The 22,139-nt window shown below is 33.5% G+C and overlaps 3 protein-coding genes and 2 non-coding genes across 5 annotated transcripts; 2 read left to right on the plus strand and 3 right to left on the minus strand.

The window, feature by feature from the left end:
* The first annotated feature begins 1,899 nt into the window (after positions 1-1,899).
* Positions 1,900-5,801, plus strand: LOC107482287 (probable magnesium transporter NIPA1). The gene is made up of 9 exons (XM_016102733.3): positions 1,900-2,236; positions 2,505-2,708; positions 2,940-2,996; positions 3,592-3,682; positions 3,794-3,954; positions 4,053-4,180; positions 4,276-4,413; positions 4,931-5,023; positions 5,527-5,801. The coding sequence occupies exons 2-9, from the start codon at positions 2,582-2,584 to the stop codon at positions 5,698-5,700; spliced, it is 969 nt and encodes a 322-aa protein (XP_015958219.1). The 5' UTR covers positions 1,900-2,236; positions 2,505-2,581; the 3' UTR covers positions 5,701-5,801.
* A 370-nt stretch (positions 5,802-6,171) lies between these two features.
* Positions 6,172-6,253, minus strand: TRNAS-AGA (transfer RNA serine (anticodon AGA)). The gene has a single exon. It is a non-coding gene; the product is annotated as a tRNA-Ser (tRNA).
* A 4,381-nt stretch (positions 6,254-10,634) lies between these two features.
* LOC110279598 (zinc finger protein 4-like) lies at positions 10,635-11,600 on the plus strand. Its single transcript, XM_021139536.2, has one exon. The coding sequence runs from the start codon at positions 10,686-10,688 to the stop codon at positions 11,598-11,600; it is 915 nt and encodes a 304-aa protein (XP_020995195.1). The 5' UTR covers positions 10,635-10,685.
* Positions 11,601-12,706: 1,106 nt separating this feature from the next.
* Positions 12,707-15,023, minus strand: LOC107482286 (disease resistance protein RPP4). Its single transcript, XR_008007059.1, has 5 exons — positions 15,006-15,023; positions 14,686-14,919; positions 13,915-14,584; positions 13,359-13,834; positions 12,707-13,208 (listed from the first exon to the last, which is right to left on the minus strand). It is a non-coding gene; the product is annotated as a disease resistance protein RPP4 (transcript).
* A 46-nt stretch (positions 15,024-15,069) lies between these two features.
* LOC107482285 (disease resistance protein Roq1) lies at positions 15,070-16,744 on the minus strand. Its single transcript, XM_016102731.3, has 2 exons — positions 16,272-16,744; positions 15,070-16,120 (listed from the first exon to the last, which is right to left on the minus strand). The coding sequence occupies exons 1-2, from the start codon at positions 16,742-16,744 to the stop codon at positions 15,070-15,072; spliced, it is 1,524 nt and encodes a 507-aa protein (XP_015958217.2).
* Between the last annotated feature and the right edge of the window lie 5,395 nt (positions 16,745-22,139).

Here is a 22,139-nt window from a genome sequence, read left to right on the forward strand (position 1 = left end):
AGAAGAAGAGGAGGAAGAGGAAGAAGAATGTGCAGCAAGAAGAAGAAGACGGTGTAGTGAAATTGTGCAGTAACGGTTGAAGAAGGAGAAAGAGAAAGTAAGAAACGAAAGAAAAAAAGAAGAAGAGGAAGAGGAAGAAGAACGTGCGTTCAAGCGCGTTAATATAATAACTTGTAAAGACTTGTATAAAAAAAATGCTTGTATATGGAGAATTTCTCTTTAATTTATTTTTAATGTGTATTTATATTTTAGTATATAAAATATATTAGTGACTAATTTTAATAGGTAATTATAATTGTACACGTAACATATTAAAATAAGATGTGCTATATATTTTATACTGATAATTAATTTTAGTGGTTAATTTTAATGTAGACGTAGCATAGCTCATATCAAAATAAAATGTGCTATATCAACTAATCAATTAATTAGATAACAATACAAAGACAATTTAAAAAATTATTATACCAAAATTAAACTCTTAAAATATTTTTTAAGTAATGTGGTGGTATATTGTTAAAATTTTAAATTCTATTTAACTTAAGAAAACGTTCTCTATTTTTTTTTTAAATTGTGGGAAAAAAATCAGTAAAAAAATTTCATTTTAGGTTTCACTTTTTTCCTACATAATAATAAAACCTCACGGACACTGAAAATTAAAATCCAAATCAACTCTTAACCTTCATTTTAGTCTTTAAGCGCTTGTTTTCAATACTGAATGATTCATTTTTACGATACATATAGTCCAAGGTTTCAGCAAAAATGGATTTAATTGTTGTTTTTTATTTATTTTTGGGTCAATTTCAGTTTAGTTTTTATTCCTTCACCAATTCACATGTCTCGGTTTCACATCAGCTGATAAATAAAGGGTGGAAAAGGAGAAAAGAACACGAGAAATCAGAAAAAGAAGTAGTAAGAAGCCTAAAAAGGATGACAATACCATTTTGTTTAGTTCTCTTGTTTGGTATCTTCCTTTTTTAAATAAAATAAAAATATGGAGTTTAAATTTTGTGGACGAGAAGGAAAATGAATGCTAGATCTTTATTTCAATAATTCCGTTTAGTTCAAATCCAATTTCTTAGGATTCAATAAACTCTATAAATAGATAAGGAAACTCATTTTAAGCAATGTCTCGGATTCAAATCTTGTTGATTTAATTTTCTTCTGTTGTTGATTTCACCGCTAATAAGATGCTAATTATGTCCTGAATTCTAACTACTTGTACACTGACTTTTCAATTTTCATTCCTTCTATCATATAGAGAGAGAAAAAAAAAAACATTCTCCCACTAAATATATTAAATAAATAAATAATATTGATAGATAAATAAAACTCAAATATACTAAATAAACAAGTAAAAAAAAAATGCTACATATATAAATTTTAATTACCAAATTAACCCCAATAATTTTTAACTAAATAATTAATCACCAAAACAATCGGAGCCTGCTGAATATGAGGCCATTACGACTCGCCTTTAGGTGTCATCCTCTGTATAGCGTCATTTAAAGAATAAGGATTAGCACAACGAAAAAAAAACTGAAAAAAAAATCGAAGGAAAAATTATTATAATAAAATAATTAAATTTATAATTGACCAATAATCATTTATATATATAGCAACTAGTAGAGTGAAACTTGCACTCATAACTTTTAAATGAATATGAGGTGATTATGATATTTGAATTATAACTTGTTGATAGATCAAAATATAATTAATTTAGTTAGTAATAGACTCTTAAATAAAATTCAGATTCGCTATGAATTTAATCGTTGGCTATTATATATATATATGGGCAATGCACATGAGAAGATGTCCAATATTGATAGATTATTATTGTGGAAGTATAAAGTATCCGTGGTCTTCGCAAATTAGTATCTGTCCAAATGCCATTGGCTTAGGTTCTTGTGATTCTAAATGTTTCATACTTGAGTGGAAAGTGGAGAGGCAATGTATCAACAAAACTCGCTCTCAGACTCGGAGATATATATATATATACACAAGAGTGTCACAAAACAGACACACAATACAGCGAAACAACACGTTATAACAATTTCGCATTGGAACACGCGGGTTGCGGACGATCTTAAAATCTCAAAAATTCAAAAATCAATAATTAAAAATTGAAAATCATTATTTCTTCAGGGGATGCATGCGTAACGGACTCATTTCAATTCCACGTTCTCTTCTTCTGAATCATGCTCTTCTAGCTCCCATTACCAACTTGTTTCCGAAGGTACGTATCTCTCTTCGTTATTCTTCATATCATCGTGTTTGTTCTCTGTCACTCACTCATATCTAGATCCTGTTACGGGGAATTCAACTAATCTGATTCGAGAACTGCAGTTACCTTCGCTAGCACGGATCTTTTAATTTCTATCCAGTTACTGCTTTTCATGTCATGATTCATGATTTGTGTGATTTCACGTTGGAATTTCGATCCTGTTTGATTCCTTAATTTGAGATGTATGTGTAATATGCGACTTTTTTGTTCATGATGATAGATCAATAGCTAAAGGTGAATCTGTTGAGCGAGCTGTTGTAGCTGCTTCTTAGTATATTATTGTGATTATTGTGATATATGGAGGCAACCAAGGACAATGTTACTGGGCTTATTCTGGCCGTTTCGTCCAGCGTTTTCATTGGTTCTAGCTTCATAATCAAGAAGATGGGGCTTCGAAGAGCAGCCACTACAGGGAAAAGAGCAGGTTCATATATAGATCTCATCATCAATTATCCCTATTTTTTCTTCTGTTGAAATTTTCATGTCATGCTATCATCTGTGTTATTGAAAATACTTGACCTTAGAATGCGGCAATTGTCTGTTGTCTATTCAGCATACTCTCTAAGTTATCTTTTATCTGTCACTGTCACTTTTTGCTAGTTATTAGATCAGATCAATATATCTAATATCAATGAAATTGTTTTGGTTTGGTCAGCCACTGGAGGGCATTCATACCTACTTGAACCGTTTTGGTGGATTGGAATGATCTCAAGTAAGTGATTTTTTTTCCCTGGTTGTTTCCTTTACTGTATTGAAAGCTGAAACCCAGCCCCTTTTGTTTAGTGTATAAGCTACCTAATTTTATTGTAACATTCCTCAGGTACAAGTTGTGTTTGCATGTTGTGCTGTATTACTTGATGATGAGTTTCATCTTTCTTTGGTCTTCATAAGCATTACAAATAGTTGAAATATCTTTAACTAAAAAGGAAATACATTATTGGACTTTTCTTAACCTCTTTTGCACTAAAATTCACGTAACTCTTTGATAAGCAATTGTAAAATGACACTGCCCCTTTTTTACTCTCAAAAGCAAGGGGGAAGACCTGAAGAGGGAAAAACATAATTGGCACATGTTAAAATTTTCAGTGTCATAAAAGAATAAAGAGTCTCTTCTGAAGTGATCACCAGTATTTTAGATCCCTTACATTTACATGAATCTATCATGTTTTAGATATATACTTAGCTGAGGCCTTTTATAGAAAAAATTTCTCATCTTAACTCTTAGTGTTCTGTGATTATTTTTCTCGTGCTACTAATCTTAGGGAATTTTTTCAACTAATTTTGTATAGACGTCTAAATTTTTGCAGTGATAGTTGGGGAAATAGCCAATTTTGCAGCTTATGCATTTGCACCTGCGATTCTTGTAACCCCTTTAGGAGCCTTAAGTATCATTTTCAGGTAAGAGACATGGTATTCTTCATAGCATAACTTTTTAGGAGAGGCATATTGTTACTTCAATAATAAAAATGTGGATGCCGGAAAAATTTACGAACTCATATCATGATGCAGTGCAGTGCTAGCTCACTTTATCTTGAAAGAGAGATTGCACATCTTTGGTGTGCTTGGATGTGCTCTTTGTGTGGTTGGATCTACAACTATTGTTTTACATGCTCCGCATGAAAGAATCATTCATTCTGTCAAGGAAGTTTGGGAGCTTGCAACAGAGCCAGGTATGCTTTCACCCTTAATTGCTTTGTTTCAACTAGTTCCTTCCAAGCATTCATATATGTGTGACTAACATTGGCGCCCATTCTTTTCTCATGAACAGGTTTTATTTTGTACACTTGTGCTATGATCATTGTGGTTAATTTTCTCATTTTCTATTGCGTTCCACGCTATGGACAGACCCATATGATAGTATATATTGGAATATGTTCTTTCACAGGCTCAATTACGGTACTAATTATCTTCAGCTCTCATGCGTCATGGTTGACCATATAAACTTAGCATCGTCAAAATTATTCTTGTTTCTTTGTTGTTGCATACTATAGGTCATGAGCGTGAAAGCAGTAGGAATAGCTCTGAAGCTTACATTTGAAGGCACAAATCAATTCAAGTACTTTCAGACCTGGTTTTTTACACTGATCGTGTTAGGATGTTGTCTTTTACAGATTAACTACTTGAACAAGGTAATCTTTGGAATTATATTTATCAGTGATGTAATGTATTCTGTTCTATTTGCTGATTATTGGAGAATTAGAACCAGAGTCATTTCTACTGTTTCTAGGATTTTCAGAATTTGACTCAGCTTTAGATGGTGATTTGCATGGCTTTTTCTAAAAAAAAAAGATTATGCATTCTCCCTCTTTGAGGTTTCTGTCATGATATCACTAGCTAAATGGCCACACTTTCATTGTGTAATTCAGTATATAGCATTTTGAAAAAGTTTTGAACAAGAGGCTTTGTAGTGTTTTCTCCCAATTACAATTGATTTGTCCCGGATGAATAAAGCTTGAGATGCAATATTCTAGGAATGTCATGGCATCTTATTTATTCTAGTATCTTCAGTGGACTCACGGTAGAACTTCACCTCATTTCGGCATTCTGTCTGTGTCTTTAAAATAAGTATGTTGAGTTAGCAGTTTGCGATAAGAGCCTTTCTAACTAAGTTGTAATGCTGTTAGTTTATTCTGGTAAAATTTGCAGGCATTAGACACTTTCAACACTGCTGTCGTATCACCAGTTTACTATGTCATGTTTACAACATTTACCATTTTTGCCAGCATGATCATGTTTAAGGTGACTTTTACCTTTGTGCCCCTTATGAATCTTTTGTTGCAAACATCTATTACTTTTGTTTAGAACTTAGAGCTGCAATACTATCTTCAAATCTGGTAGTTTGTGGAAATAAAAATTGCTTCTTCAGAGTGCATGTCAAAGTAAAATTGAAAGATAAAACATTGATGAAAAATGTGATAAACATAACTACCTATGGTATTAACAATAAATCAGTACTCTCTGGCTACTTTTTAGAGAACATGGACATCTAAATTTAGGCACACTGAATTTTCATATTATGTGAATTTGATTAGTTGAGCCAGTGATCACTCTGTGCTAGAGTTAGAATATAGAGAAAAATAAATCTATTCTGTTCAGGATGAGGTTCTAATTTGTATTTCAAAGACCAAGACTCCAAGATTATACTTTGAATTCTGGTGATCTGTTTTCACATAAAATATGTATTGGCACTTTGCAAATGAAGTTCTTCTCTATTTTGGTGGTTTGTTTTTTGTGCTGTGCAGGACTGGGCCTCGCAAAATGCATCGCAAATCGCCACTGAGATGTGCGGCTTTGTCACGATTTTATCCGGGACCTTTCTCCTTCACAAAACTAAGGACATGGGAGAGAAATCGGTACTTCCTCCCCCTGTGTTCATGACTCCAGAACACACTAGAAACGACTCAGAAGCAATATAGCTGTGCGGCAGTGATGGTCTTTTCCCCTTTAGAAAAATCTGATGAAGGTTATGCTAAATGCTCTTTCAAAGATGAAGCTGTCATGGAAAAACGGCAAAGCCTACATCATCTTTGAAATATTACAGGAAGCATAGCTGGAAATTGTAGATAGATACATGCCACAGTTTAGTTTTTCCTAGTCTTTCCTATTGAATAATTGTTCTTTTTCGTAGAAATAAATTATGGAAACAGATACTTTTGTTTTAATTTTGGCCAAAAGACTAACAATAATCTGGGTGAACATGAGATTATGATCGTTGCAAGTTTTAACCTATTTTAGAAGTTCCTGTTATAGTTTATTCTTGTTGCTTTTTCATCTTTGCATACTTGTGAGGGGCAGATGATCTGAAAATTAAAAATTTGTTGAACTCGGCCAATAGTATAGGCAAAAATAATGGATTGTAATCTTAATTCATGAAGAAGAGTATAAAACGTGAGCAGCAGGATTCGAACCTGCGCAGGCAAAGCCCACATGATTTCTAGTCATGCCCGATAACCACTCCGGCATGCCCACCGCTGTTTAAAATTTTCTCAAAATGTTTTTAAATTTTTTATTTTTAAAAATTGAAGAAAAAAAATAAAAAGAAAGAAAGGAAAAGTAAAATTAGCTGAGAAATTTTCTGCTTTCTTTGCACACGAGTGCTTGTGAGTTTCAATCCCACCCCAGTCAGCCACATCAACTAGTTTCACTTTCTCAGGAAAAATCCAACTTTCCGCGAAAATCATTGTTGTTACCACACTCAGCGCCGCAGCTCCTTCTATTTGGATTCCTCCTCCGAAGCTCCACTAGGTAAGCCACCACCGCCATCATGTTGCTCCTCTCCATTTCAGAGACAATCAATCGTTCATTTGCTAGGTTAAAATTCTGAATTCGAAACCAATCAAAATTCAAGCGAGTTGCGCTATTTTCCCGTTCTCGATGCAATCAGAATCGATACACGACAAGGTTTTGGTGCTTGACGAAGCCGAACAAGAAGAAGAAGGAGGCAGCATCACCAACACCAACTTCACCGCCGTGACCGTTACCGTTACCGTAATCGGGATTGGTTTGAGATGATTCCTCCTCGACGGAAGAAATGGACAGAAGCGGAGGAGAAAACCCTAATCGACAAGTATGGCGAGATGGTCGGTGACGGCACGCTCGCGAAGATGAGAACTCGCGAGAAGAAGTTCAAGCCAATCGCCTGTCACGTCAACACGATCCACCACCTCCGCGACCCTGTCGCGTTCCCTTGGCAGTGGTCCTGGAAGGACGTGTCCACAAAAGTGCAGAACATGCGCCACCAGTACCTCCTTGTTAAGCAGAAGATCAAGAAGCCTGAGTTCTCCGGGTCGGAGAACGGCTCTTCTCACGGTGGGGATTGTGATGGTGATTTTGATTGGGTGGAGGGACTCACGCATTGGTCTAATTTTCTGAGGTACAAGGATGTTTTTGGGGATGTCCCACTTGGTGTTGGTGGTCATGGTAGTGGTGGTGATTTGATGGTGGTCGTTGACGGGGATCGAGATCACGATCATGATCACGGAGATGGGTTTATTGATGGTAGTGGTGGTGGTGGGGGTGGGGAAATGGATATAGTTGAGTTTGAGCAGATTGGTCATGGTGAGGATGGGGATTTTGGGGCTGCTATGGACAATGAAGTGATGGGTTTGGGGTTTGAGTATGATGTTGAGGAAGGGGAGGAGAATTGTAATGGGAGTGGTGGCAGTCGAGCGAGGGATGATGTGGAGAACGGTTATGTGTGTGAAAATGGGGAATTGACGGGGTTGAATTTGAAGAAGAAGAGGAAGGTGGTTAAGGGGATGGAAAAGAAGGCATGGAGGTTTCTAGCTAACCAGCTGAGACAGTTGAGGGAAATGGAGGCTCGATTCGAGCAGCGTGAGATGGATAGAGAAAGGGAGAGACAAAGGAGGGAGAACGTCCGAGTGGAGCTTGATAAGCAGTGGGAGAAGAGACTCGAGGAGAGGGAGAAGGATAGGATGAAGGCAAGGAGGCAGTGGATGCCTAAGTGGGAAGCTATGGAGAAGGAGAATGAAGAGATGGAAAGGAAAAGAAGAGATGAAGAGTTGATTCGTGAGAGGGAACGGGAAGAGAGAATGAATTGCAGGAGGCTAGAATGGAAGAAGAGGGTTGATGAGATGCTAAATCAGCACCGAGCAGAGATGGGCCAAATGCAAACCCGAATACTTCATGAGCAACAAAACCTTACTAGCCAGTTACTTGGTATATTCTCACAATGGACTGCTCAACCTGCTGGTTTATCTGATCATACTAGTGCTAGCAACCATTATCTTTCACAAATGATGCAAAATTTGCATCATGTAAACGGAATGGTTCATGGTGACACCAGGGTTGAGGGAGACAATCAAGAAGATCAATTCATTGTTGATGGATGATGCATTCCCCCACATTTTGTGTATCTGCACTCTGATGTCCAAGGATCATTTCATTTACAAGAGGAGACATAAAATTGCACATAACTGTCGAACGCATTCTTAACTGTACTTATGTATCTCTTCAGTTAGGTATGATTGTACACTCTGTCTAGTTTTAAACATTTTTGATGTAACTATCTCTATATATATAATAATGCATTTTGTTCCTTGTTTCTTCCTTACTGAATTATGAAACTTGAGTTGTAAAGTCACATTCTTTTTACCTAATATATCTCATCAATGCTTCTATGATTCTATCCAGACTATCTAAACCGGGAATTCACTAACTTGTCCATTGAAGGATGAATGTTATGAGGAATTTAATTTACAATCTAACTCATTTGTTTTTTCTAAGAATACTCTATACTCTGTAGTGTGATATTCATCATCTAACGATGCTTGCAATGAGTTGAAAAAATTCCTATCTTGCTTTCTTTCCCAAGTGTTCTGTACAGGTCACTGAAGTCAGTTCTGGTATTCCTGTGTGCTTGATAGTAGTGAAAGTTTGAAGGTTAGATAGAGGAAAGTTGAGAGATGTATCTAAGCTTATAGTTACTCCATTTTCACTTGGTTGATTGAGTGTATCAAGAGTCAAACTATTCAGAAAAGCTTTGTTGTTAGGTGAAGACACACCCATGCATATCTATTATTATGCCACTTCTTATTTCTGTATTTTTTTGCTGTTGTTTTAGCTATTATGTATAATAAATATCATTTGCACATTTATTTTATTATAATTAATGGGAGGAATAGATCTTCTACTGAGGTGTGTTGTCAACAAAGCTAATAATAATACTGATAAAGTTGTGCACATTACATGAGTCCTCTTGAATCATGATTCATGATGTCTTGTTGGAAACTTGAGTTAACTAATGATTATTCTGGTAACAATAGTGTTGTCATATTCTTGCATTGCACCCATTGGGTCAGACTTCGATCAGCTCCATTGACAGGCATCAACCAATTATTGCACCACTTGAATTTCCACTATTTCATTTTCAGTAGAAAAACCACCATTGTGAGCATTAAAGCCTTGAATATCAGACAGAAACTTACCAAAAATAGAAACCCTTGAATCATAATATTCACCTGCAGTCTAAAAAAAAAAATCCCATTAAACGCTCCCGTGTCTTTTGACCAAATCAGATCTTCATTCTCCCCAGCTTATTAATACCGAATAGATAATAAGTTAATAACACAAAATTATTATATTTAATTTAATATTTATAATTTTATATTATATAATATTTATAGTTATATATTTATTAAATTTAAATTGTTTATTTATTTTGGAAATAATTAAAAAATATAAAATAAAAAAATTGTAGGTTACTTTCTACTTATTTTTACTTCTTCTAAATATCTTTTATTTGCAAATTTATGGCAATGAATATAACTATTTGGATTGAACTCAACTCTTAGTAATATTAATGTAGTGAATGTGGAAAATAATCAGGAAATAAAATATTCATCAAATATTCACCTTTGAATGAAAAATTAGTTTTAATTTGATCTAACGATAAAACTTCCTTATTTTACCTTCTAAAGTAAAATCCTACGGTAAACAAATTGGTCCAATAGTTTATTGGCATAATGAAAATCAATTGAGAAGGAACAAAGGAACAAAGGCATAAGAAGAAAAAGAAAAAAGACTTGTTGAACTTATTTACAAAAATAATTTGCTCACATAACATTTTTTTCTTATTCTAAAACACAAGTCAAATTTTATTTTCTAAAATTGGAAAAATACATACATACATTCATACATGTATCTTCTTTAAAGAGGTAGTGTTATCCGACAGTAACAAGAATTAAATACCAAAGATTCGATCTCATTCCGTTAGCAAACTCATTAATGAGAAAAAAACTTCAAGAAAATTAATTAATTGACAGCCCAAATTCGTTGAAGATTATCAAATCAATTTTTTTACAGATATTATTGTTTAGTACTTTGAAATTGTAACGATGAACCGGTTCAATTCTTTCCAATTGCAAATTGGAACCGAATCATTAAGACGTGAAAATTTATTCCACACAAGTGGACAGAAGATGGCAATGAAAATTGCCTTATCAAACAAGTTTGCTCAGCAAGAGACGGCTGAAAAAGGAAAGTAATTTTTCATTTGTTCAAGATATCTGTATAAAACACCAAAATAAGCAAGTTATTTGTAATAACCGAGTTTTATCAACTTGCACTAAAAGTTTAAAATAGAACACACTATTATTAGTAGCAATAAAAGCACATAACCCTCCCAAATCACGTAGCCAATCAGTCAAATTTAATTCAAAGATTTTCTAAGTTAATACAAAGATATTAATTAGAAGAGTAGAACCGATTACTGTAATTATAAAGATCTCAGTATATTCAATTAAACCTTTTAATATTGTGCACAACTACAAACTCTAATCAACACTATACAATACAAGTTTTTATATAAATAACCTTTAATCATGCCACTATCAATACATATTCAAATTCAAAATTGCAACATCTCTTTCTCTCTTGAGCCATGGCAGCACAAAGTTCGGATGCTTGTCCTTCTGAATCCTCAAGCATCTCTGGCACCTCCCAAGGGATTGATAACAACACAAGGGACAATGATCTAGCTTCTGAACCGGACCAAGCCTCAAATTCCAATAATAATATGGAAAGGATGTTGGATTTTGTGAAGCTCTCCCACAACGATGTTTCATCGATTCGATGTTCTTCCAACGTGAAAGAGCTCGATTTTTTCAACACTGGGAAGAGGGTGATGGGATCATCGTCAACTTGGACTAATAATAATGTTGACGAAGGAAAAGATGAAAACACCGAAGAAAAAGAAAGGATTTCAGAGCCGAAAACTTTCTCTTGCAATTTTTGCAAGAGAGAGTTCTCGTCCTCTCAAGCCCTTGGTGGGCACCAAAATGCCCACAAACAAGAGCGTGCGATAGCGAAACGTCGCCAAGGGATGGACACGGGTGCTTTTGGTCACCCTCACTTTCCATATTACCCTTACCATAGCTTTTCCACACCATCTTTATACGGGTCCTATAATAGGACACTTGGGGTAAGAGTCGAATCCATGATTCACAAACCTTCTTATCCTTGGTCTGCTGCTCTTAGGTTTGGTCGTAATCTTAATTGGTCAACGCAGGGGATTCTTGGTTCATCATCATCATTAGCACTTGATAGGTTAAGTATTGAGGGTTTGCAACCAAATAATGAAGTAGGCGGGGTTAGTGGAATTCAAGCAAGTTCTTCAAATTTGAGAAAAGAAGATGATAATGGTGGTAATGGAACTAATCCCCAATTAGGAGATTCTTCTACCAACAATGTTGCTACAAGTCTCACTCGCCATGCAAAGGATGATCAGGATCCCAAGACAGATAATGAACCCTCTAGTTCTGAGTCTCTGGGGCTTGATTTGTCACTTAAGCTTTAAGTTTGAACTTTAATTCATATTAGTTATGTAGTTTATTCTTTTTTTTGTCTGTATATTTCATCTTAACTTTTAGTTCATGCGTTATGGATAATACTATTACTAGTTTATTTTTCATGTGATCATTTTAGTATATTGACAATGTCATAGATTAAACGGTAATATATATATGGTATAAATGCTAATGTGCATTATTACACCTTTTTCGTCCTATCTTATTATCTTTTTCATTCATACTCATTTTTCATTTAATAGTTTACCTGGCTAATAAAAAAATCTTATGCAAAGTTTGCAACTGCTCCACTTGCACAAGGTCCTGTGAAGCATATTGAAATCTTTACATTAATTAAGCTCACAGATATGCAAGTACTGCTAGAAGCAAAGCAATCATAACTGATACAACAATGCTACCAAATAAGTTGGTTCTTTTCCATGGATAATTGATAATTGCAACAACATATATAATACTCTACTGCCTCTACAAATAAATAAAGAATGCTACTTTATTTTAAAACATGGATATCACGATTTACATAAAATTTTCCAAGAAAGGCAAGTGCATTTCAACAACGAGCCTACTACACATACAAGCCTTTTTGGCTTACAAGTCTTACAAGTCCAATAAAACACACGCATTACACTTAATTAACACATTACACACTTCCACATTCAAGAGTAAATAAATCGCACGCTATTCAACATGCATTATACACTTCCTGTTTCCAAAGCATTATGAATGACTCTTTTTCTTCTTCCTCCATGAAAACAATTTTCTTGCCAAATTTGAAGATAATGGAACTTCAGAAATACACCCAAACGATTACAGAAATACACCCAAAGGATTACAGAAATACACCCAAACGGTTACAGGAATTCACCCAAACGATTATAGAAATACACCCAAAGGATTACAGAAATACACCCAAAGGATTTAATAAATACACCTGAAATTCGTTGAAGTGCACCTTATGCATATTTCAGAACTCTTTCTCTTTCTCCTTCTCATCTTCTGCTGCTTCTTCTTCTTCAAAAACGATTTCAGAGCTTGATGTCAAAAAACAATGAAAATCGAGAATAATGAAGAAAGAAAACAGAGAGAAAAACACGTAAATGAAGAAGAAGAACAGAAAGAGGAAGAAGAACGTGCAGGAAGAAGAAGAAGAAAGAGAAGGCAAGAAACGAAAGAAAAGAAGAAGAAGAAGAAGAGGAAGAGGAAGAAGAACGTAGACCTTGAATTGCGTTTTTGGGGTTTATTCGTTAATTAACTTGTAAAGCATACAAGCCCTAATGGCTTGTATGCAGAGCTTTTCTGTTCAGGAACATGGTAGCATGAACACCAACAAGTTCTTCTCTGATGAGTTCTAGTTACTCATATTAATTATGAATCACCCTCAACATATCTCAATCCTCTTCTCTGCAACAAGGACATAGATTAGACAATTTCAGCCAAGCTTTAAAAGCTTCATATTCGAATAACATAGCAGCATAGAGTGACAATAACAGTAACAACAGCAGAAATATAGAACATGGGAAGAAAAGCCTCCTGTGTTGTACTCCAGCAGAATCCACTGGAAGCCTAGTGTGTGTTTGGTTTGGAATGGAAAAATAGCGCTGATAAGAAAAGAAAATTAGAGAAGTTCTAGATAAGAAAAGAAAAATGATTACGTGAATGGGAAAAGAAAAGAGAAAAACGATGTTTAATATGGTGATGTGAATGTCAAAGGTTGGAAAAGATTGGACATTGAGATGATGAAAGAATACCTGTTAGTTGGTCAATAAAAAGCGGGATTCAAATCCTGGTTCAGTACCACACGTATTCCCCACTTCTTCACATCCACATAGTTGTGGGCATTAGCTTCGAATACAAAGCGGGATCCATGAAGATCATGCAGCTTTCCATCCTGAATGAGTAGTTGGCGAGAAAGATAGAATAGGCAGAGGTGAACCAATTCACCCCTCACCTCCTCCTCCTTTTCATGCCAATAAACATAGTACACTAGGTTGCCTTTTCCTGTATGGTCGTAAAAGTAGAGTTTAATGGAGAGGGATTGTTCAAATTGAACAAGAATGTGGGCACAAAGGGCAATGCCAATCCAATTGTTGTCATTGGCATTCGGAAATGATTCTATCCACATTGAATTATCCGCCCCCTTATTCTGATCCTTAAACCACCTTGGAATTGGAACTCCACTCCCTGGTATTACAATAGCAACTCTACCAGTGGATTCATTGTGTACCTGTAACCACAAAAACACAAACAACCCTAATCATTTGATAAACAAGAGCAGCAATAATGGCAACAACAATACGCACGCACCTTAATGTACTCTCTCATCCATGAACTACCCATTCCACTCAACCTTTCCTTCTCTACTATTTTCGGGCAGTTCAACATACTCAATTCTCCCCTTTTCACAAGTTTTGTTCGCTCTGCCGCTGAATAGGATAATGGCAATGGGAACTCATCTACATACATTAGCCGTTTGCAGTTATCTAACACCAACACTCTCAGTCTGGGAAGCTTGTTTATGAAATCAGGTACTCTAACTATATTGTTTCCCTTGAAAAATAAGAACACTAAATAATGTAAGGATGATATGGCCTCAGGGATAGTATGCAGATTACAATCACTTAGGTTAAGATAATTCACGCAGCTTAAGCGAGCCAGAGAAAGCCTACACAGATGGAACACATGGTTGTATCTACTTTTAGAATAATTGAAGAAATGGAATGGTAACCTAAGCTTAAGCCACATATTTTAGTGAAGATATACCGAATACAGGGATGGGAAAACTCATTAAACTTGTGCACCCACTCAAATCTAACTGAACAAATTTTCTTAGGTCTCCAGTTGATGGATGTATGTGCTTAAGCTTTCTACATCTTATAAGGAACAGCCGCTCAAGATTTGGAGCCTGGCTAAGGTTTGGAGGCTTCACAAGATTTTCGGAGTCAAAGAGATTCAATTCCTTCAAATTGTCCAGACACTGTTGCACAGTTAGAAAAAACAAACATCATTAATTACACTTTCACTTATTTGTTTGATAACTTCAAAATAAGTGAAGCTTATTTTATTTATTACTAGTACCATTGTGCCATCGGATAGCTTACAACATGATGGAAAATACGTAAACGGATAATCATTCCACTCAAGATATCGCAATTCGCTAGAAATGCTATTAAAACTTCCAGAAAAACTAACACTTTCTATTCTGAGAAATTCAAGTCGTCTCATTCTTGATAATGTTTCTGCTCTTAATGTCATATTTCTTTCTTCATCATATAATCCCCTCAATTGAACGGCCTTAACATCATCAATTACCTAAATACAAAAAAGCCACAAAAATATTAGACTACTTCAATTACCTATTAACTCTATAAAATTGAAAATATTTTAAAACTGCATACCGTATTTCCAAACATAATACGTTGAAAATCCTCTTTGCACCATATCCTACTCCACTTCCATGGCTCATTTGGAGCACTTTGCCGAACTATTCTCATGCCTAACTCTTGCAAACAGGTCATGCATTCTAATATAGAATCCATCAATTGTTATTAATGATTTATCGATGAGTACACTTATTCCAATCTTTGGATGAAGACCACGACAGTACAACATGTCTTCCACACGATAATCCATTTGGTGGTTAAAGAAACAAGCGATATCCAAAAATATTTCCTTTTCGAGGGGTTCCAATCCATCAAAACTAAGTTGAAGCACATCTGCGATTTCCTTCTTTGGATTATTTTTCAGTCTATCTAAGGCACTTCTCCATACAGAGATATCTCGACCGCGTAGATATGACCCCAAACCTTTAACTGCCAAGGGAAGGCCTTGAGCATATTTAAGTGCAAGATCCGTCAACTTTTTGTACTCTCTGCTAATCTCGTCACAACTCATAATTATATTATCATCAAAAGCTTTTTCACAAAACAATTGATGAGCTTCATCGTCATTCAAGAGTTGAACTTTGTATGTTTGATCTAGCCCAAAAGAGTTCAAGACATGTTGATCTCTAGAAGTTACTACAATTCTGCTTCCTGGACATAGACAATCACGAGTCACGCCAAGCTTCTCTAACTGTTCAACTTCTTCGGCATTATCTAGAACAATCAGAGCCTTTTGACAACGTAGCATAGTTTTCATCAAACTCTTAGCTTCGTAATGATTGTATATATCTTGGATCTCTCCATTTGTAATTTGACAAACAAGTTGCTTTTGTAGAGAAGATAGACCACCCGCATCACGAAAAACTTTGCTTATATCATCAACAAAACAATGAGCACCAAATTTATGAAGGTTTCTACCATACACGACCCTAGCAAGTGTTGACTTTCCTATCCCACCCATGCCACAAACGCCTACAACCCGAACTTCATTATCGGAGTTGAAATCAATCAGGTTTTCCAATTCCTCCACACGAGATTGCATCCCAACCAACCCATCCACACTTAACGAATTGCAACCTAATTTGCTTCTCACCCTCTTAACAATTTTTTCAATCTCTCCATTCTCCTGCCTGAAAGAACAAAGAGAAAATGAACTTGTAAGCTCATTTTCTTATATAAGACAACCTAAAACAAAGAGAAAACGAGAGTAATACAAGGTGATTTTGTTTAATCAACTTATTCATGTATAGATAGTAATGGAATTTAGGAAAGATTACTTACTTATTTTGTATATCCCAACCAGAGAGATTGGCGACTTGCAGCAGAGATTCCCTCCATTGTTGCACCATCTTTGAGTTATGTTTGAATCTTTCTTCATGCTCAGCCAACGCTTTCCCATAGTCTCCGGTCTGTTTACGCACCTCAGACGGACTCACATCGTAGAAAATAGGCAACAGATTTGGTTCTGTTATCGTATTGCTGCAATCAAGCATCTTAGCGAGTTCCTGCAAGCACCATGAAGAGGTAGCATAGTTCTTAGAGAAGATGACAATGAGAACCTGAGATCCTTCAATTGCTTGCACCAGCTCAGTGGAGATGTGCTGTCCTTGCATCAGATTCCTATCGTCTCTAAATGCAACTATTCCGTTTCTACGGAAAGCGGCAAAGAGATGATCAGCGAAGGTGTTGCGTACGTCCTCACCTCTGAAGCTCACAAACACGTCATATTTGGGTCTTGTGCTACTTGATGCCATGCTTTGGATGCTCCTGCACTCCATTGACGAAGTTGAAGTGAAGATTGGAAGAGACTGTGTGCAGAGAAGAAATATTCTGAGAAGTTGGATTGAAAGTCCTTTTTGGAGGAAGGAAGCATCGTAGTAATTGAGATAAAGACTAATATTGTACCTTTAAAGGCCAATCAAGTCATATTCCCCTTGACTACTGTAACAAAACAAGTCTAGTTTATTTCATATTTTTTCATTATCACAATGGTATTAATTATTCTTGTGGGGTATAATGTTGAAAATACATTCTGCAAAAGCAGAGGCTCACCAAAACTTTGTCTTCTTTGGGACCCAATGCAACTCTCTCTCTCTTGGAATTTCAATTCCCGGAAATACCATAGAAATGTGAGGAGTGAATTCCTTGTATACCTTTAACAACAAAAACAAACAATCCTGATCTCTAGATGATGCACACCTCAGAAAACAAGACAGAAGAAGAAGAATACGCACGTAGCTTAAGGTTACACACACTTGAAGCTCGTTCTTAAATTTTAAATGATATTTTAAAAATATTTTGTTTAAAATAAATCAATTTTAAAAAATTTAAAGAATATTTAAGCAGAAAAGCTCTACATTCATGTAAAAAATACATGGATGTTATCCAAATAACTTCCTCCACACACGCGTTCCCTCATCTCACAGTCATTTGTTATACACGCGCCTCATATAACGTATATAACGTAAACCTTTTCTGCGTGATAAACCTTTCACAACATAAACCTTGTTCTCTTCTCGCATTTTCTTTCTTCTTCTTCTTCAACCTAATAAAATTCCTTATTCTCTGCATTATGGATCTGAATTGAGTTCGACGTAATTAGTTTCGTTGTGTTTCTTCTTCTTCTTTTTTTCTTCCATCTGGACTTCTGAATTTAAAACAATGAATGAATCAATTTCAAATCAGTTAAATGAGTGCGATTTGGATTATTCTTTCGAAACGCATCAATTTGATGAGGTTTGGATTATTGAATTTTGAATTGAATTTAATGGAATTCAATTGCTAATTTTATTTGAATTGAATTGAATGGATGGAGGTGATCTGAATCTGAATTGAATTAAATTGAATTGATAATATCTAAATTGTAGATAGAGTTGTTTCGAATTTGGTTTTATATAATGGATTATCTTTCGTTTACTGTGAGTAACCTTTCGGTTCGGTAATTATTATAGAGTTATTTCCCCATGAGTATGTGTTCGGTTTGGTATGCAGAAAAGAGTGAGTAAAAAAAATTAGAGGAATATGTTCTGTTTTGTTCACTGAACACTATATAATTATTTCACCGTATTAAAGCTTTCAGTTCACCATGCAGACCAGCTGTATTGTGGATGAAAAATTTGCCCCAAATGTGGGAATGATTTTTAAGACACTAGAAGAAGTTGGAAAGTTCTACAAACATTATTCAAAACTTGTTAGTTTTTCTACAAAAATAAGGAACACGACACTCGGAACAAAGACAAGATTAAAAATCAACACCAACCAAGCGACTATTCTCGGAGTCCGAAGATTCGGGAGCGAAAGGAGATACTTTAACTTGCAAGATAATCAAGATTGAGAATAAAAATTGAGAATTTGAATGGGCATATTTTAGAATCCCTTTTTAAGTCTATCTAATAGAATAATGCTAAACATATATTTGTTTGGTGAAAATATTATTTGTTCTTAAGTTTTTTTTTTTTTATTTTTATGTTTGGAATTTAGATTTTTTTTTTAATATAAGTTAATGTTATTTGGTTATTACTTGTGATTTTTTTTCAATTCATACCGTTGATATTTTGTTATTTCTAATTTAGTATTTGATACCATAAAATTTTATATTTTTAATATAAAATATTGTTGATATAATTAAGTTAGTTATTAATTTTTAATGTGTAATTATTTAAAAAAACTTAATTTTAATTTCTAATTACTAATTAAAACACTTTGTTTAAACTTTTTAATTTAAAATATAATTTTTTTTAATTTTTAAGTAAGCAAATGTCTTTAAAAATATCATTTTTATTTACATAATTTATAAGCAAATTTGCTAACTACAAAATATTAGATTAAATTGAATGAAATTACTTATTTTTTTAAAATGTGAGGTTATTTATACTATTTAAAAAAAAACTAATGTATATTTTTCTGTACTTAATTTTTTTTCTATCGTTCCTAAAAAATTGAACTAATTTAGTAGTTCAAAAAAATAGAGAATTTTTTGCTGATGTGACGCTAATACATTGAGCTTGGAAATTATTTGCTTAGGTGTTGTTATTAGAAAATTTTAAAACTTTATTTATAAATTATAAGTTATTTGTTTAGGTAGTTATTTTTTAAATTTTAAGTTATTTGCTTAAGTTGTTTTTCTTAGGTTGTTATTTTTTAAAATTTAAATTATTTGCTTAGGTTGTTAATTTTTAAATTTTTAAATGCACTTTCTTAAGTTGTTAGTTTTAGATATTTATATAATTTATAAGGTTATTAATTTTTAAATTGTAATTATTTTTTGTTTTTATTGACAAATAATAGGATAGATACAATTTATGATCAAACTAAAACAATTATTTCTAATTTTTATTTTTTGATTAGATTAAAAGAGTTTTATATTTTAAAATAATATTGAATTTCAACTTTTCCCGTGCCATTATTTTAAAATGAGCATAAAATAAAAATATTAATTAATTGATTAATAAGATCAGGAGTGATATATACAACGAGTTAGGATTCAAGATATAATTGTTAGGGATGAAATTCATGCTTTCAAAGCAGATAAATGTATCATTCTAACTACCTGCGTCTTTCACATGTAGCATGAGATACATGTTTAATAATTATTGAGATATTCTAACAATTTGTAAGAAATATATCAATATCTAGATCTTTTCATCACAATGACATGTAATTCGAGTTGGCAAGAGATTGATAGAGTTAATAATCCAAAGAACTTAAAGGTTGAAGACCGATAGATATATTACGTAGTGTTCAAAATTAAGCTTGACATGATAACCTCTGATCTTAAGCAAGGGATTCCATTTGAAGTGCTAGATACATGTATTGCTCATCATTTAACCTTATTTTTAGCAAAATTTTTTGTTAAATTATTTGCATAGTTATATATTTATCAAAGCATATATATAAAATAGATAGTTTATTTATAACATATTTTTTTATCTTTTTATTATAATGATATATATGGTAAAATTCTAAAAGAGAGGTCCACCACATATTCATATTATTTTGTGGTTGAGTAGAGACCACAAGATAAAAAATACAACTTAAATTGACCTGTTAATAGTGTTAGGATTGTCCAATCCTGTTCGATACCCAAAATTGTTTAGAGTTGTGTCTACATATATGATTCATGGACCATTTGCTCAAATTCTCCCTGCATAAAATATGGGTACTACACCAAATATTATCCTAAAATATTCAATAACACCACAATTATTAATGATAGTTGATATCCATCATATAGAATATAAGACATAAAAGTAATTACTGAAAGGAAAGGATTCCATATGGATAATAAGAATGTAATTTCTTACAATGCATATATGCTAATGTCTTATCAAGCGCATGTTAACGTAGAGTACTACAAGTCAAATACTATCAAATATTTGTTCAAGTACATGAATAAATATTAAGACAAGGTGGTAGTTGAGATTTCAAAGGAAGCTTTCAGTAGAGAGAATGCTTAGATTATTATGAGATCAAACAATTTTATGATTGTGTGTATTTGTCTGCACGTGAAGCTGTGTGGAGAACTTTGCCTTATGATATTCATCGGAGATGACCTTCAGTGATGAGATTAACCTTTTATTTGTTTGAAAAGCAAAATACCATCTTTAAAGACAATGACAATCTTGAGAAAATCATGGAATAAGAGAAAGAAAAAGATACGATGTTCTTAGCATGGATGGAGGCTAACAAAGAATTTAAAGCAGGTCAAATTTTAACGTATGCTGAATTTTCAAATCAATTTTTTATGATAGAGACAAAAGGGAATGACATTCACGCAAGAAAGAATATTCTATTGTGAAGTTAAACTATGTTCCATCGAGTATAGGTGATATCTATTATATAAGAATTTTGTTAACTGTTCAGAAAGGTTGCAAAACATATGAATCTATTAGGACAGTTAATAGGATTATATATCCTAGCTTCCAAGATACTTTTTATTCATTGGGGCTATTGTATGACGATAGAAAATTTATTACAACTATTAATGAGGTTTGGTCATCAATTGAGAAAACTATTTGTGATGTTATTGATATCTAATAGTGCTAGCAAACCAAATTGTATTTAGAATGCAATTTGACATTATTAGCTGACGGGATACTATATAAGAGGAGAAAAATATTGAAAAACCAAAGTATTTCATTATGTGGTAAATTATTATAACATGTAGGAATTTACTTGCCAAAATCAGTATTCACCTATGCATAGCTTTACGTTGCTTTGTCAAGAGTTAAGAGTCGTAATAACTTGAACATTCTAATTCTAGGTTAAGATAGCAATCCAAAGTCATCAACAACAAATGTCATGTTCAAAGAAATTTTTAATAATATTTAAGTAAGAAAAATAGTATTTTCATTTTAGTAACATGTTATGATTTACACTTTTGTACGAATATTTGTCGTAAATTTAACTAATTTATCTATAACTATACTTTCAGACTTGAAATGAAATGTGTAACATAAAGCACATCATATGACAATTATTTATCTAATGATGTTAGTAAAATATTATATTATCGATAAACTTTTGTTAGTTTTTTTATATAAAGTTTAGTACAAAATTGATACGCTACCAATACAGTTATATATATTCTTATTTTTTCAGGTCTCTTTTCTTATGATTTAAAAATATTATAGATTTTAAACTGTTTTACTTATATTTTATTTTAAATAAATATAAAATAACATATTCAATACACTTATTATATAATAACGATGATAATATTATACTAAAATTAAAAAATTTATGATTATAAAATATTATTTTTAATTTATCATGTCAAATTAAAATATAAGTTCGTGCATCGCACGGGTTTAACACTAGTATACATATACATTCAATTATGAGTTATTCTCCACATACAAGCGTTTTCCCATATAAGTCATACAAGTCATTTATATTTACGCACTTTCACGTGCCTCTTCTTCTTCGAAATTTTTCTTTCTCGTTATCATCGTCATTAACACCATCTCTTCCTCCTCCTCCTCTTCCTCTTTTTTTATTGAAATTTTTTCTCCTCTTTTCTTTTTCTCTTTCTCCTTCATCATCAGTTATCTCGTTGAAGATAATAAATAATTCAGGTTCAGATTGTCAATTGAACCAGAACGAAATTGATTATTGTTTTGAATTCAATCAAGTGGCTAAGATATGGTT

The sequence above is a fragment of the Arachis duranensis genome, chromosome 3, assembly GCF_000817695.3.
Source record: "Arachis duranensis cultivar V14167 chromosome 3, aradu.V14167.gnm2.J7QH, whole genome shotgun sequence".
NCBI classification, from domain to species: Eukaryota; Viridiplantae; Streptophyta; class Magnoliopsida; order Fabales; family Fabaceae; genus Arachis; species Arachis duranensis.